Source organism: Parasteatoda tepidariorum, chromosome 10 (assembly GCF_982258835.1).
Source record: "Parasteatoda tepidariorum strain Cologne lab strain chromosome 10, Ptep-v5.0, whole genome shotgun sequence".
Taxonomy (NCBI): Eukaryota; Metazoa; Arthropoda; class Arachnida; order Araneae; family Theridiidae; genus Parasteatoda; species Parasteatoda tepidariorum.
The window spans coordinates 15511152-15523719 of NC_141764.1; the positions used below are offsets into that span (position 1 = coordinate 15511152).

Sequence of the window (12568 nt, forward strand, 5' to 3'; positions counted from 1 at the left end):
CTATAGTCATTCGAGAAATATAGCTCGTGTGAGAGTGATGCATGGTAAATGATTTTTTATAAAAAGGATTATCTTTGTGCCTTATTTCAATTTATATTGCAGATTATTTTTCTTATTTATTTTAAAGGAAACATCAATGATTTCTGAAGTTTGGAGCTCAAATGAATCTGAAGTGAGTTTCGATTTGTATTTTATTCACCATTCTTAAATAATTATTTATCTTTAACTCATTATGCAATGTAAATACGTAATGTAAATACTTAATTTAACGTAAGTACTTTGAAAGCTATCCGAAACCACTTTCCTTCCTTTATCTATAGTTAATTATTTCTAACCGGGTTTCTTTAAATCTAAATTATATAAATTCTAAATGGGGTAGAAATAAAGTTTAAAAAAATACATATTATCTTATATACTGAACAGCCTATTTAAGGAGAATTAATGCTTGATTCTGCTATCCTTATTTTCAGCGGGAAATGATACAGCAGGTAAGTATAGTTAAACTTTTAAAAACGTGCTTTCTCAAGCCTAATAAATTCGAGTACAGAGTCAAGTGTAAAATTTTTTTAATTGTGTTTTAATTGTGTCAGTCAATTTTGTACAAGAATGCAGTGGTTATGATTGATACCCATTATTTGATTATTTAATTTGTTCTCCTTTAGTTCGGAGTTGATGTATTCAGCTGTACCCATCAGGAAAATTTGCCACAGACACACCTATGGTATTGTAACCATAGAAGTTTACATGGCAACCGCAGCAAATCTAACCACTTAAGCATTGTAAATTGTACGATATGTAGTGATCAGCTACTATAGAATAGGCGACAAACTATGATTCTGTTGATGTTATCCTTCTACTTGCTCTAATGGCACAGAATGCTCTTTGCCTCCATCGCCAGTTCATTTGGTTAACAGCACACGATCAACATACCTCGAACTAGCTCGTCCATTCAGTATTGCTTTTGTTCTGTTTCCACTTGTCTCTTCCAAATTAACTGCTTCTCTTGCTCTGGTGAGCTCACGTGAAGTCGATTTGGATTAAATAATCATTTTTTTGCCTTTTTTTTTATATAAAATAAAACAATGAACTTTCCTCTCGCTAAAATTGTTTTGAGTCTTGCTTCTGCGTCAAATCGAACAGAAGTTATGAAGATTTTTAAAAAAAATATTTTAGTCATTGCATTGAAAATTGAGCTTTTTTTGTTTTTTTCTTCTCAAAACTAATTTTTGTAAAAGTATTGTCATGTATGTCAAATTGAATTTTTTACGGTTTTCAGACCATGCTAGTTCTTAATATTTTAAACACTGTATAGTTTTGTATTCACGGTTTTATTACCCTACTAGTTGTAAACGGTTTCAGGACAGTAGAGGTAAAAAAATGTTCCTAATGCTTAACTTTATGGTTAGTTAGATGGACATCCTGCTGTCTGTTATTTTACTGTAATTTTAGAATGAAAATTCTTACAGTGTGTACAGAAAAAAATTCTATGAGATTGGATTCGTGTTCAGCACCTCAAAAAACATAAGTGTACAAAAAATAAGAACTCCTACAAATTTTTCCAATTAGCGTCATTTATTTTGCTCTATTGTCTGGACTACTATAGAATTAAAATAATACAAATAATAACTTAATCATTTAAAAACAATGAATAGAAAGCGATTATTGCATAAATCTAAGTTAAGCTTTTCGCTGTAGCGTGACGCTAAAGCTGCACTATATATGACTAAAATCATCCGAGCACCCGGTTGTTATGTTGATGAAAGCATAATGGTGTGGGAGGTTTTCAAGTGCCTGGCCTGTGTCCGTCAGTTCCTGTGGTTGGAAACATAAACACTGAGATGTGTGTGGACATTCTGAACGATGCTGTTCTCCCATCTCTATGGCAAAATTTTGGGAAAGGCCCATTTCTTTTAAAAGCAAGGTAACTGCTCCATTCACACCTCAAGGCTTGCACTGACGTGGTTTGACGAAATGGATATTCAAAACCTACTCTGGCCCTCTCAGAGCCCCGATCTAAATCCTATGGAACACCTTGGGGAAGAATTAGAGTGTAGATTATGTAGTCACCCAAATCGACCATCCTCACTGCTAGCACTAACTTCTGCTGTGATGGAAGTCAATTCCTATGACCACCTATCAAAATCTGGTGGAAAGTCTTTTCAGACGTGTGCAGGCAGTCATCGATGCAAAAGAAGGACCAACATCATATTAACCCTTTGCTTGCGGTGTACCAGATAGTACCATCTGATGTGGAGCACTTGTTGTACCACCCGTAAGCAAAAGGTTAATATGTACCTCAGGACGTTCTAGGCCCATACCACTGGGTGCCCGGATACTTTTGTCCAGATAGTGCATTTGGGTGACAGTTTTGTAATTTTGACGCTCTTTACAACTTTTTTATGTGCACTATCATTAAAGTGGGAACTCTTCACATATTTCTCTGGGTTTTGGACACAAATATCCTTATTCCATTTTTGCAAATGTCCTCTCATTGAGTTTTAATATCATCCAATATGGATGAGTTGATACTTATAGTATATTATCTTGAGATACTATTAATTTAAAAAGAAGGACCGGCTGGTAGCAGGAGGTTGATTAATTTGATTTATAATGTGCTGTTTGTTTGCTGTTTATAATGTAATGTGTTTGATTCATAATGTACAAGGTACTCGAGAAGTGAATGTTAATTGCATGAATATCAAAAAGTTTATTTAAAAAAAATAGAAATAAGTTCTATCCAAAGGACCTTTAATGCTATTTATTCTCATGCTATATAATTTCCATCTTATTCAATTAAATAGCATAAGATTATGTTATTTAATCATATGATTGTACAAGATACAACACTGCGTTGAATCTCGTATCGATTCTTTTATTTTAATTTTTTTCGGAAGTCTAAAACATAATTTGTTCTCATAAAAATTTTATTTGCAAACAAAAATATTAATTTTAAATTGCACCAAAGTATTAGTTTCTTCAATTCATTTTATAACTATCGTTGAAAAGCATACTCAAAATTGAGTTTACAACCATACATGGCAGTACTTTTACTTTCGTTACTTGTACCGCCGGTACAAGTAAAAAGTACGTACTTTTACTTGTACTTCATTACTTTTTGAATTTAGTACTTTTACTTGTACTTTCGTTACTTTTTTAGGGAAAAAGTACAAGTATTTGTAACGGAAATGTCAAAGGAAATCGTTACTTTTTCTAAAACTCGGTAAGCTTTCTAAAAAAAAAAAGAAGGAAAAAAAAATACTAAATTTTAAAAAAATGCTTATGTTTTTTTAATTGCATCTTGTACCTTGCATCAAATTTAATTGGTTGAAAGAAAAAGCTAGGGAGGAGGCTACAAAAAAATTGGAAAGAATTGTCCAAGCTGAATGCCCTGCTATAACTAATAACGTAACAGAAAAAAAACCAGGGATTTTAAATTTTCTAAAGTTGAAAACATCATGCCAATCACCAACGACAGAAGAATTTACGGCATGCATGAGCTCAAATGTCGAAACGGAAAGCATATCAATTTTGAATCGATATCTAATCGTAAAAAAATTATATGTGAAATATAATACTGCAGTACCTTCTAGTGCTCCCGTGGAGCGTTTATTCAGCGTGGCTAAGCACGCTCTGAGAAATTCTAGCAGCAGACTCAGTGGCACCACTTTCGAAATGCAATTATTTTGCAAAATGAATAAAAATATTAATTAGCAAGTTATTTTCATTCATTTTTGAGTTTTATGCATTTATTTAATACATTTTAATCAAAAATGTTGTATTTTGTTATTATGTTTTTCAATTTTCTTTTTGAACTCACTAATAATACATTTTTGTCTTAATACATTTTTTACTAAATACATTTTTACGTAGTACATTTTTTACTAAAATTATGTTTACGCCCGACCTTGTCAAACAACGCCCAGTCAAATCTCTAAAAACTTCAGAACTATTTCTGCTATTGAAAACTATTATAGATACTATTTTAACTCTTGAAAACTCGAAGGTATTAATTTAGCCGCTGATACTAAAATTCGTTTGCAAATTTTAATTATTCCGTTAGGCAGAAATGTTCGGAAAAAAATTGTCTCGTATGACTTCAGCATTAGCCATTGTTACAAATAAAACTGTAGACTGTTCTGTTTCAACTTATATTGCACATTCAATTATTTTTTACCAGCTCAAAGATCACAAAGCTATCTGAAACCCCGTGTTTGCTTTGTTTATGTTTGTGCTTGTAAAACACATTTCTATCGAGTAAAACAATTTTAAATCACTGGTAATTTAAATAAATAAAAATAGTAAACTAAAAATTAAAATCAATAGATAAAATTTCTTTTTCGTGCAAATCCATGAAAAGTTTTATATTAAAATTATATTTGATTTTAAAATTATATTTGATTTTAAAATTATATTGAACGATTATATTATAAAATTATATTATAATATTCTTCCGAATTTAAAAATAAATTAATATCCATAACTTTCAAAATTAAAAATAATTAAATAAATAACAACAATTTTGCAAAAACATTAAAGAACATAAGAATATTATTCAATAAAATTTTAGGTTATTTTGAATTTTCGATTTCCTAGAAATGTACTTTTAAATCGTTGCTTTTTTTATTTAGTACTTGTACTTTTACTTGTACTTTTTACTCGTTACTTTTTAAAATACGAACTTTTTACTTTTTACGCGTTACTTTTTTTAAAAATACTTGTACTTTTACTCGTTACTTTTTAAAAGTAACGTTGCCATATATGTTTACAACTATAAATTTTCATCTCCGTAGCCTTGTAATCTTGTAATTCCTTGTAACTCCTGGATCAATACGCCTCCCAGAGGAACTTGGAGGACTTTGTGACCTCGACAGATTTAATTTGCATCGGTCACCATTTAAGACACGGGGATTCTTCGGTTGACTGGATTCGAACTCCCGTTCTCACCGAACACGAGTCCAATCTCTAATTTTTTCTGGTGTTTCTTTTTTCTTTCTTTCTTTTTTACGTTGAATCGAATGAGACCAAACGCAAGGTACGAGTCAACATGATTCATATTTAGGAACGCCCTTAAAAACTTAGAGCTACAAATAATTTAAGATTTTAAAGTGTTTTTTGCATAAAACGTATTTGAATTGACTAATTTTATTAAAATTTTTTAACATTGTTAATTGTGTAAATGGGGTATTTGGCTTGGTTCCACAATATTTTTTTACACTCTCCGAAAATAAATTAATTCCGAGACAATAATATAAATTATAGGGGTTTCATTCATAAAATATTTATTTCCATGTATGTCTATAAAATAATCGTGGGTGTCTTACGTTTTCAAAGCTGCACATTTGCATCACATTTGTACAAAATATTTGCGTAATACGCGATGACGTAATTTTCTTCTAAATCAAACCGTTTTCATTGAAAAAAGATGCACAACTATCAATAATATTTGTATCTTTAGTCGAGGGGAAAAAAGCGTATTAATACCCAAGTATCTAAAGGTTAAACTTTCTTTCATTTGGTTTTTTTGAGTGATCTTAATGCATAAGTCGATATTCTTGAAATTTGTAGCTTTGGATGGAATGATAAGTTGTCTCAATTGAAATTACAGTGTTTTGCCAGCGCTTTTTGAAACAACCTGTGACTTTTTATAATTCTTAATTGGTACTTTTCGTCAAAAGTTTTATAATTTCTCCGGGGATCAAATTGGAACTTAAATATACTTAAATGATGAGCCAATATTTTGTGGATTTTTTTTCTTCAAAAACGCAGTTTGATTTGTATTGTTAAATTGTATTAATATTTAACATGAATTGAAGAAAATCTATAAGATGCTCTAAAAATATTTTTTTCAGTGAAATTTTTTTTATTTGAAAATCTTCTTTAAAGTGGGAAAAATTGAATGCAGTTGTTTATTCTGCTTTTGATTTAAATGTATGATTTCCCCCCCCCCCTTTGAAGCAGACGTTTTGGTTATAAATTTCAATCATATCAACTTCAATTCTTTTCTGCTTCAATAATAGTATTAATATGAATGCGTCATATTCCATTAATATGAAAAATGCTATTACGTAAGTAAAATTATTATGTTAACGTTGAATTTCCATAAATTTGTTTATTTTTCCGTTACACATCTTTTCCCTTTTAAGACAATTTACATTGGTTCCTCTCAAAGTCGCATAAAGACATTTTACTGAATGTTTTATTTACTATTTATTTCAGAATTTCTTCTCAACACAATATGTTATTATAACACAAGAAAGATTTTTTTTAACAGTCTAAAACGGATACTTAAATTAATGTACTCATTTTTAAGATTGTTATTTTAATACAAAAAAAATACAAAATATAACATTACAATTTTGATTAATTACGTTATACTAATATCATACAAAAAGCCTGTCACATAAATGGGCTTTGGATTTCTTATAACCGGTTATCAATATTTTGTTACATATCACCGAATGCATAATTTTTGCTCAACGGTGAAGTGAAAAATTTTGAAATATTTATTTTTAACCATTTTTAACTAAAGTTTAATATGGATAAATATTTCTCGGTAATTTTTAAATTTATTGAGCATTAATAAAAATTTTTGTAGAAAGCATGCGATTAATTTTAAGTTAATCATTCCAGAACTATTCTCGATTCTTAAAATCCTGGATCTCCGGGACAGACGGATTGCTCGCAACAGGCAGGGAATACTCCTTTTCCGTTTTCTATTCTGCATTTAGAGCCTTCTGGTAGTGCAAATGAAGGACACCTGAAATTATTTTAAAAAAATATAAAATAGCTATTAGTAAAAATAATATATTAAAATATTAGTATTAATAATAATTATTAATAATAATGCTCTTTAATATACAGAAGTTGAAGTAATGATTCTTTAAAAAAATTAAAACAAATCAACTGCTACATTTAATTGCAAATATGAAATTTAAACTTTTTAATTTTTCAAGAGAAATTTCGGTCCTTCTAAAAATTAATTTATGATCTATAGCAGAAAAATGATAGGTTGCATGATAGATGTAGATAGATGCATATTACATGGAAATATGCATCTAAGAACAAATTTATCTCATAAATTTGATAGTAAATATTTTTTGTAAAATTATGAATAAATATGATTAAATTAGCTTTTCTTATTTATTCTTAATTATTTTACAAATTTTAAACTCTAGTCTTCTTTTGAAGATTATAGAATATTTTTAAAAGGATATTTTTCTTTAAAGTTTGGTAATAAAAAAAAAATCTCTAGTCTCAAATAATAAGGCGCTTATTTAACATTAACTTTATGAAAGCTTACTTTTATCGAATTCCTTTCCTCTCCCCGATTTTTTTATTGTGAGTAAAATTAAAGGCAGTGAAGTTAAATCGAATTATATAGTCACTTTGTAATGGCATACGTGCAAAAAAACGCGTCGTAAAATGCTATATTTTGGGAATAAAATAGTAAAAAATGTTGTCCTATATCGGACTCTAAAGGCGTTATTGATAAAAATTAGTTATTGGAATTATTATATTCTATATAATAAAATAAAATTTGAAATTGGTCTAAAGTGCAACACTGTCACCTGGATCAATAATATAACTAATACATATGCTTTATAATATAATGAAACGTTTTTTTACCAGAGTAATCAATAACCTTAAAATTAAGAAACAAATTCAAAAGATTTAAAAACTATGATATTTAACTGAACTTACCCGGAACCAGACAACATTCCATAATTGCACGTTTGTTCCATGCAGGGATCTTCTGTTTGAAATGTTTCTCCATTTTTATGTTCACCGCAGTCAACTGAAATGTAAAACAAAAATTCGAGAATACACAGAATATAAAAATTAAGAGAATCTTTATTATCTATCTTATATGGATGTTGCAAGAATATTAACTTTTTTGAATTTGAAGGGAAAAAAGAAGATAGTATTGAAGCAGATTCAAAAGCAACTTCTTTGCTTATGATTAATGAACTATACTTGGATGAGGAATGCCTTCGTGTTTTATATGCAGACGCATCCCTGATTTAAGATAGCTCAATTTACTGATTAGACAAATCATTATCAGGCTGAAGTGTACAGTAGGCATTCTTTCCATGCGTCCTAATATGCATAATTTTGATGCAGAAATCTACGCAATCAATCTAGTAATAGAAAACTTCAAAATAATAACAAGTATGTTTACAAGAGTGGTTATCCTAGTTGATTCAATATCTGCCATATAATCAGTGAAATCGTTGTTTTGAAACTGAAATCTTATTTGAAATCAGGCAAACTTTAACCCTTCTTAAATTAGAGAAAATAATTTATTTTTAGTGGGTTTCATCACACATTGGTATCAAAGGTGATGAACAAGTAGACTTTTTAGCGAAAACCGGAACAACATGAAAACGCATCTGTTGCATCAGATGCTCTAAGAGGATACGTTTTTGACAAATTTAATGAAATGAATGACAATGCTATGCTTAATATGCCAAAAGGCTGAACTTTGGAGGGCATACTAAATTGTCGGTGATTAAATAACCATGGACCCCGAAAGGAGACAGTAGCAAATCTTAGACTACTGAGTGACCTAAGGCTGCTTGGCAGAGCATTTGTTCAAAATAAGGGTATGCTAGCCGGCTCATTGCCGAAAGGTTAGCATACCTGACTGCGAGGCCAATGATTGCGGGTTCGAATTCCGCTCAAGGCATGGATGTTTTTCTCTATTTCCTTCTGTGATGTGTGAATGTGGCCCAACCTATGAGAGGAAAAAAACAGTAACATTATCTCAATTTGCCTAGAAGAGTTCAGGTTACTTTTTTATGACTAGAAGGAATTTCCTTTCCTTTGCCCCCTTTTGACTATTGATTGTTCCTTTTCATATTTTAAATTATTTATTGTTAACTTTTAACTGTCCATAAAATTCTAATTGTTCTTAAACTTCATAAAATTGTTCCTAATCTTCATAAAAGTTTGCTAAATTTTAGTCAATATAGGTAGTTTGTTAGTAGTTACGTAACATTTTCTATTTCCTTATTGAGTCTATTATTATAAAAACAAAAATTAGCCTTCTTGCTTCCGTTAGAACTCCAGAAAAAATTGTGCAAGCATCCTAAATCCTGAAAAACAGATACAAGAAAGGATTCCAAAAACGTTCAGAAATTACAACTAGTGCATTCAAGAGAAACATATTTAAAAAATAATTTTCGTCATATCTTTAGCACTAGGTGTTTTTTTAAATTAAACTGCAGAAGCATTTTCCTTTTAATGATTTAATTGAGGTTGCTCATTTTCCTTTTACTCGAAAATGGAATTTGTTCCAAGTTTTTACTATTTTTTTCTGCTTATTAGCGCAGGTAAGCTACATATGCTATGTACCACTATTTTTCTTTCACTAGCTACGTTACAAATAGTAACGTTTGAATACTTATAAAGAATGTCCAAAATATATGGTCTTATTCAAGTACCTCGAGAACTACGCATCGTATCTAAAATCTAATAATGAAGGAGGAAAATATTTTCAAAAGATGAATTCAATGATACCAAACTCGACTTCCTTTCGCATCTCCTGTTTCTTATTAGGACTTTTAGGACGAGAAGTTTTTTTGGTGGTATTTCATTAGTTTTTCGAAATATATTTCTGACATGACAAATCTGACACGTGTTTCTCCATTTGAAACAATTTGTACATTTTGCATTTACATCATCAGAAAGAAATATGCAGTTTGAGCAATACTTCACCCCAAAAGTGTTCTAGGGGCTAAAATTACTGCTCGGAGAACACGTCACTTTTTGAATACGCTTTCATTAAATCATGACTGTGCTCGTTGTGTGAAAGGAACACTTAAGCTGCTGAGAAAGAAATGGACTTGATTCGAAATCTGTTACAGAGTTGGAAAAACAGCATTGTCCAGAATTCTTACATACATCTCAGAGTTCATATTTATGTAACAGCAGTCTATACGTGAAAATAACAAGCCACATCAACTTCGTTAGGTTGAGGGTCCAGATACTCTTGGTTGGATAACATAGATTCGCAGTGCAATTTTTTTTTTTTGTAAATTGTAGTGCATAATATAAGTTTTAACTAAATCTGACTGAATACTTTTTATGCAATAGCAAAGAAATTTGTTAGCAAAATATATATAGCATAAAAGGGATTGTTTAAAAGTAAAATCTGATACTTACCATTTCTTGTTACGGGCACCGGAACTGGGGGACCTGAAGCAACCATTACAAAAAAGGAAATGCTGAGTAACAGGTAAAATACGCTTCGAATCATAGTTGTCTTTATTTGACGTTCCTTTTATTAATACCGCAAAATGTTTCTGTTAAAATGAGAAAAAAACGCGGTTAGAAATTTTTCAGAAAAATGGTTAAATAAGAATTTATTTAATTGTTATTTTCCTTAATAATTTATTAAATTGTTATTTAATTGTATCACTAATTTGTGACCCTGGGTTGTTAGAGTACAATACTCCTATTCACGCACAGATGGCAGCACCACAAAACGACTAAACTATCTTTAATGCGCATTGAAATTTCTTTTTGACAATTATGAAACCATGCACGTTGTATATGATTAAAAGAGTGTATAGTTTTGCATTCATGCTTTTTTTTTAAAAAAAAATGTAAAAAATGTATTTAAAAAAATGTTCTTTTTCGTAAACTTAGCGATTAATTGGATAGTCAGACTGCTGCCATAATTTTAGAATTAAAATTCTAACAGTGTAGTAACAATGAACAGTAATCGAAAAAATAAGTGAATAAGTATTAAAATAGCCAGAGCAAAGGTTGGTTCCGAAAAGTAGTTTAGTTAGTGATATTTTTTTCCATTTTTTTTTTCAATTTTACTCTAGAAATATTTAAACTTTTTCAATTCTTTTTGTTGTAGTTTTCATTTAGACACCTTGACATTCTGAACCTTAGGTTTTTTGATATTTTTTGCACTTAACAAGCTTTTGATGCCGGAATGTCATTTGATAACGCTGAACCTTTCAGAAAATATTGAAAATAAATGGGGTTGCTTCATTATATTTGGAGAAAAAACGCAGGATTATTTTTAGAAATTCTATAAATTTATTCTCAAAAATGTAAAGCAATAATAAAATATTATAATTAAGACGCCTTTAACCGCGAAAAATAATGAAGTACGTGTCTAGGCTATTCAATTTGCAAAATCGTTAGAGAATTGGGATTTTTTAAGTCTCTAGAGTCTATGGAAAATTCACGAAAAGGGGGAGCTATAAGCAATCGGGCAAATTGTAAAGGATAAATAATCTTTTATGAACGTGTTGCATCTACGATTGCTTGCATACTTCACGCCATGTAGTACGTAGCCTCTGAAGCCAAATGAAAGCTCGTATTGGCAAAATAAGAATGCCACTGGTAGAATCAGTAAACGGACCGCACAACGTGCATTTTACTGCAAGAATATTGGTAGCCGTAGAGCAATCTCGTTATTTACTTGTGTCTGTAGTCTATGGAAAATTTTCAAAAAAGGGGAGAGATTAGCAATCGGGCAAACTGCGAAAGATAAATAATCTTTTATCAGCGTGTTGTATGTACGACTGTTTGTGATTTAATAGCCGTAGAGCAATCTCATTATTGACTTGGTATAATATTTCAATATTAATTTTATTCGTTTTTGCATAAAAAAATGTGGAGAAAAGACAGTTTTGATTATCTAAAAAAAAGGAAATGAAAGAAAACATAAGACTTACTCTCCGAATTTTCAATGTTCTAAGTGTTTTTCTGTAATCGGTATGCTTTTCGAATCTTTTTTTATACCCTTAGAAAAATATAAAATATGTTTTATGATATATATAATAATGTTTTATGGTGCATTATTTTGTGCAATGACAAAGCGATAGTTTTTATCGAACATTCACAATACTTTAATGTGCATTTTCGACGTGACAGCTCACTTAGTTCAGTTTTTTTTTCAGACATATTTTTTATTGTGTAATTAAAGATACTTTTTTACAAACAACAAAAGCAAATAAAACTTCAAATTATTGGCCAATAAATGGAATTAAATGATTCAAACAGTTACAGTTTATGACAATTACCTGCGTACAAAGAAGTAACTGTTGTTATTTATTGCAGGATGTATATGAAATTTAGAGCTCAAGACTGATTATTTTCTTGAAATAAATTTTATTATAACAAGTATATGTTCTTATTAAATACATTAAAGAAGAAATAGAATTTCGAGAATCCGAGATAATAATATAAAGATTTCATGTGTGTGCTCCTTACAGATCTATACCAATTGGTTCAGTATAGGTCTATATCTGCCCGTGAGTGCGGGAACCAATTTTCGTCACCAATCCTATATTCATTCGAGAAATATGGTTCGTATGAAAAAGACGCGTGATAAATGATTTTTGATGAAAGTATTATCTTTTGCATTATTTCAATTTATATTGTAGATTTTTTTTTATTCATTTAAAAGGAAACATCAGTGATTTTTGAAGCTTGCAGCTCTAATGAATCCAAAAGGAGCGTCGATTGGTATCTTATTGACCATTCTTAAATTCTTATTTGTGTTTAACTCATTATGAAAAGTAAATACATGATGTGACGTAAG

The 12568-nt window shown here is 30.1% G+C and overlaps 1 protein-coding gene across 1 annotated transcript; it reads right to left on the reverse strand.

Moving 5' to 3' along the window:
• Positions 1 to 6188: 6188 nt before the first annotated feature.
• Positions 6189 to 11846, reverse strand: LOC122272289 (U-scoloptoxin(16)-Er12a-like). The gene is made up of 4 exons (XM_087153258.1): positions 11700 to 11846; positions 10165 to 10304; positions 7702 to 7795; positions 6189 to 6757 (listed from the first exon to the last, which is right to left on the reverse strand). The coding sequence occupies exons 2-4, from the start codon at positions 10256 to 10258 to the stop codon at positions 6646 to 6648; spliced, it is 300 nt and encodes a 99-aa protein (XP_087009384.1). The 5' UTR covers positions 10259 to 10304; positions 11700 to 11846; the 3' UTR covers positions 6189 to 6645.
• Positions 11847 to 12568: the final 722 nt, after the last annotated feature.